The following is a 5,680-nucleotide window of genomic DNA, read 5'->3' on the forward strand; positions in this document are numbered from 1 at the left end:
TGCAATCCATACTGAAGGCTGTGTTCATTGATCTTCATCAGTAAATGTTTCAAGTCTTCTTCACTTTCAGCAAGCAAGGTTGTATCATCTGCATATGCTGAGCAAATAATACAAGAAGCTGGATTCTATGAAGAAAAGCATGGCATCAGGATTAGAGGAAGACTCGCTAACAACCTGCGATATGCAGATGATACAACCATATTATGGGCTACCAGATACCAATCTATCTTGGAAGAAGTACAACCAGAATGCTTCTTAGAAGGGATATGGTAAGACTTTGTGTCACATACTTTGTGTGTGTTATCAGGAGGGAGAAGATTGTCAACATGATTTACCATCATGGTACTTGGTAAAGTAGAAGGTCAGTGGAAAAGATGAAGCCCCCCAATGAAATGGATGGACACAATGGCTGCAACAGTGAGCTCAGACATAGCAATGACTGAGGATGGCACCGGAACACACAGTTGTTTGTTTTGTTGTACATAGGGTCTCTATGAGTCAGAACTAACTCAGCGCCACATAACAAATTCCTCATTGACGATTCACTTTATGTACTCAAATGTCTGTATTTGGTCAGAACTATCAAAGAAATCAGTTTGAGGACTAAGGTTGCACCTGGCCCAATCTATGATATTTTAAATAACGTCATATGCAAGTAAGAGTTGAACAGTGAATAAGGAAGAACATAGAAGAATTGATGCTTTTGAGATATGGTGTTGGATAAGAATATTGACAGTACCATGGATTTCCAGAAAAACAAACAAATCTGTGTTGGAAGAAGTACAGCCAGAATGTTCCTTAGAAACCAGGATGGCAAGCCTTTGTTTCTTATACTTCAGACATGTTATCAGGAGGAACCAATCCCTAGAGAAGTACATCATGCTTAGTAAAACGGAGAGTCAGTGAAAAAGAGGAAGACCCCCAATGAGATGGATTGACAGAGTGGCAGCAGTAACAATTGTGAAGATAGTGCAGAACTGGCAGAGTCGCGCATTGTGCCACTATGAGTCGGAACTGACTGGACAGCACCTAACAGTAACAACAAGCTGTTATTTCCCAGTTATATGTGATCATGTGCTGTCTTGTTTTCTCTTAACCCTTATCTTCCCAACCTATGATTTCACTATAAAGATAATAAAAACCATCAATTTAAAACAAAGTTTTTTTGAGTTTCTAGGAGAACATGAATTACATTGTGACTATCAGACATATGCTATGCCTTAATTTTTTTTCTTGCATTAGATTAAACCTCACTAGAAATGTTCCCTCTTCAGCCCAGAATATCTCTGTGCTTTAGACCATTTCCTGGAATCCTAGGAAAGTCCCTGAAAGTCATCTTCATGTTGTAGGTTTTTATTTGATTGCATCTGTAATTATTGTATTTGTTAATCATTTCTGGGAAGCCAGGTTTTAAAGACAGGCCGGGTTATCATATTAACTGTTTGAGTATACATTTAAATGAAAGTTGAGATTTACAGCGAAGTCTTGGCTGTTCTAACATTTTAGAAATATCTGAGTATAAAACAGTGACTGTCCTATGTATAAGTGAGATTTCAAGTTAGTAGTTATTGTTATTTCTCTCACATGTTTCCCTATGCCTGTATAATTCTGACTAACTGAATGGCTGGCTTAAGGTATAAAATTCAATCGCACACTTTCTGGCAAGGATATTGGGGACTAGGGACTGTGCTTCTACCTTTCTTGATTAGTGTTCTAGCTAGTACTCCTCTAACAATTTCATAACTAATCAGCCTCCAACAATGCCATGATTAGACAGCTTCCAACAATGCCATAACTAGTCAGCCTCCAACAATGCTGTAACTAGTCAGCCTCCAACAATGCCATAACTAGTCAGCCTCCAACAATGCCATAACTAATCAGCCACCAATGATGCCATAACTAGTCAGCCTCCAGCAATGCCATAACTAGTCAACCTCCAATGATGCCATAACTAGTCACCCAACAACAGTGCCATAACTAGTCAGCCTCCAACAATGCCATAACTAGTCAGCCTGCAACAATGCCATAACTAGTCAGCCTCCAACAATGCCATAACTAGCCTCCAACGATGTCATAACTGTCAGCCCTCTGACAGAAAATGGAACTGTAATTATTGATTTGCCATTAGACTAAGTGGGGACAAAATTAGACAATTTCTAATACATAATTTTCTCTCTTAAGGAGCACTGGTTATGCTATAAAATAAGCACTGGACTGCTAATTACAGGGTCAACAGTTCAAACCCACTAGCCACTCTGCAAGAGAAGGATGAGGTTTACTGCTCCCATAAAGATTTACAGCCACAGAAACCCTCTTTAGGGTTGCTATGAGTCAGAGCCAACAGGACAGTATCTAACAACAATTTCCTCTTTTAGAAATGATCACAATAAGCCCTCCATCATATTACATCTATCCACAGGGGTGTGAGTGGATAAGCATGAGCATGAGAACAAACAGAAACATGGTTCAGTGTTCAAATGTCTTAGCCGGTAGGTTTTCTTGTTTGGAAATGGTAAGATATTATTAATCTGAATCATTTTATTTTCAACAGGTTGACATGATGAAAGAAGCATTAGAAAAACTCCAGCTGAATATAGTAGAAATGAAAGATGAAAATGCCACTTTAGATGGTGGAGATGTCCTATTCACAGGTACCATTGTATGTTTTTTCTATGCCGAAAGAATTCTAATGCTTTGCTTGTATTTATTTGTTTCATTGCAGTTTTCATTTTTATTACAAATAGATGCTAAATGGAAGAAATTTGGAAAATACAGAAAAGCATACTCAAAGATAATCACCTAAATATTTGGGCTTATTTTTCTAGTATTGTTGTATGTGTTTATTTGCATATTTTTACAAGGATATTATCAGCCTATACAAGCCATTTTTCAGTTTGCTTTCACCATATTCTTCTGCAACATGAATTTGACTGTGTATCTGATTTGTATTTAAAAGATCCTTAATTCAAGATTAATGTCATTTGTAGATAATTTTCTCCCCAGATGGCAAGATGAATTTAAATAATTTTACATGCAAATTGACTTGGATTAATGCCAGATGAATAACAGCAGAACTCAACAAAATATAAACAGCTAATATGATTATTGATTTAACTGGAATCCGTTTTTTACATTGGATATAATGTGGCTACTAAAGAAATAATAATTTTAATATTTAAGTTTCCAGTTCTTTATGATTTTATTATTATTGTTTTGTAAAATTTTATGCTAAAATCTGGACCCCTGAATTTATTCTGGTTATATTAATGAGCAAAACTCTCAATTTTTTGTTGTTAAGTGCCATGGAGTTGGTTCCAATTTATAGTGAACTGACAAGAGTAGAGGGTTTCCAAGGATTTAAATCTTCAGAGAAAAGAAAGTTTCATCTTTCACTCACAGAGCAGCAGGTGAACTCAAACTGTGGACCTTGTAGTTCACAGTCCAGTGCTTATTGTATGGAGCCACCATGCTTCCTAAGGCTAATAAGGGTAGTTTTACAGTTGTAGTGAAAGTTCATTTTCCCTTAAATACCAGAAAATTAATACCTATTTCACCAAAGCAGCTCTAACAAAAAAAGGCTGGTCCCCAGGGGTCTGATTATTTAACCCCAAATAACCCACTAAAACCATGAAATTTCTAAGAAGTATAATATTTTAACTGATTAGAGTTTTACACTGAATTCCATATATATAACCAACCATCTTTGTTTTAATACCAAAGTAATGTTTGGTTATAAAGATTTGGATATAATTAATATTCCGGAAAGAAAAGATGAGTAACTTTTTCTCATGACATTTGAGTGGCTCCTTGCTCAGTTCCAGGTACTTATGGTTGGGGTCATTCATGCTGCCCAACCTCAAGGAACACCATTTTTATCATAGGTTATGTGAATGGTGTGGCACTGTGGGATAATGTACTTGACTGCAAGGTCAGTTTGAGCCTGCAAGATCAAACTTGGCAGCCGCTCCTCAGAACCCCTTTACAGAGTCACTTTGAGTCTGAAACAACTCAATGGCACTTAACAGCATCAACAGTGTGAATGGTATCCCCTGGAGTTGTGTTCTACAGAGAGTGTGTTAACACTATCGTAGTCAATGGCCCTGCCTCTGGGGTTTGTTTTGCATGCCCATTGGAGTAACATAGCCATAAGAACACAGAACAAGGAATCAAAGAGACCTGTGCTGACGTCTCAGCTCTGGAGTGCCCAACCAGACTCAAGCATCTTTTGAATCTGCACAGTAAATTCCCCTTGGAATATTCATTGTTTCTGCCATTGGTTGCACTTTTATTCTCCTTGGGAGCACAGAACAGCAGCCTGTATCTATTAGAAAATAGAGTTCCGGTTTTGGAAGCAACAGAGACAGCCAGGTAGGAAAGGCTCTGTGGGGGAGGGATTGAAAACCCGGAGAAGCTGCACTCATAGAACAACACCAGAACTGTGAATCTAGCATAAGGTACAAGGCTTCAGTTTCCCGCATGCACAAGTGGAAAAATCATGATATAAAGGAAAATACTGCGAGTTAGGAATTGCTTGAGACAGGACTCAATCTTCAGCCAATCCACCTGGACGGAGTTCAGAGGACGGGGCTACAGCCAGACCAGCACAGGGAACCTGCTAAAAGTGGTGAAGTGACATTGGCAAAAGGAGGTGTGGGGGATTCTACACATTTTTTCCTCCTCTTCTCTGTCACACCTTCTTTACCCAGCCCAGACGTCTTCAGGTGGGTGGGTGTGCACCCCCAAAAAAGTCCAGCACTGAGCCCACAGTTTTCCCATGGCACAAAGAGAAAGAGTTGGACAGCTGCTTATGACGTCAGCCTCAGGGTTGCAACCCTAAAATTAACTTGTGCAGGACCATTTACTCTGGCCTATCTAACAAGAAAAAAGCAGGCTCGTCAGGCCTGACAGGCAAACCATATGAACAATCTATAAAACCCCAACATAAAAGGACACAACTATCTTGAGAATTATGCTGTGCACACACAGATAACCTAACTGACCTTCAGAGACAAAAATAGACAATCTTTCTCCCATTAACTTCTCAATATCTATCTGCGCATCTCTATGGTGGTGTCTAGAGAAGGGGTCTGAGCGAGCAGACACCCCCACCCACTGCTGGAGGATTCTGTGGTGCACACACACTGCCTGTGTAACAAGGCGACTGGACAGTCAGTCACAGTTTCATTTTTGTTTCAAAGTGGTGGTTTTTGTGTCTGCTTTTATATTGCTTCTTCTTTTGGTCCTTTTCATCACACATTTTTCCTGGTGGTGGGAGTTTTATCTCACTATGTTACCCAAGAAGAGACAGCAATCATGGTCATATAGCCAAGGTACAAGCATACCCCATAATATTCCACCACTGAGACAATAGCCAATAACAGCTGCTAAGCATTACATGTGAAAAGGGAAGCCTATCTCCTGATCATATCCACCAGGAAACAACCAGTAAGCTTAATAACACAACAACAAACATCCATTTAAGCCTTAAAAAAAACCAATAACTACTAGAAATGACAAAGCACACAAAAAAAGATCTCAAAACATGTCCAAAAACAGAAAAAAGTAACCGAAACAAATGAGCTGGAGACAGACAAAGGTTCCCCAGAAGAGGAAGAGAAGGCTTTGGATTTGCCTGGGAAGGAATTCAGAAGAATGATATGGAAACAAATTCAAATGCTCC

The 5,680-nt window shown here is 39.0% G+C and overlaps 1 protein-coding gene across 2 annotated transcripts in view; it reads left to right on the forward strand.

Annotated features, from left to right (window-relative positions):
- The window catches only part of DDAH1 (dimethylarginine dimethylaminohydrolase 1), a 217,794-nt gene that overhangs the window by 141,421 nt on the left and 70,693 nt on the right, over positions 1-5,680 (forward strand). For both annotated transcript variants that reach the window (XM_006830992.1, XM_006830993.1), the window contains exon 2: positions 2,552-2,651. In XM_006830992.1, the coding sequence (XP_006831055.1) occupies positions 2,552-2,651 (100 nt within the window). The remainder of the gene's footprint in view (positions 1-2,551; positions 2,652-5,680) is intronic.

Source organism: Chrysochloris asiatica, unplaced genomic scaffold (assembly GCF_000296735.1).
Source record: "Chrysochloris asiatica unplaced genomic scaffold, ChrAsi1.0 scaffold00002, whole genome shotgun sequence".
NCBI classification, from domain to species: domain Eukaryota; kingdom Metazoa; phylum Chordata; class Mammalia; order Afrosoricida; family Chrysochloridae; genus Chrysochloris; species Chrysochloris asiatica.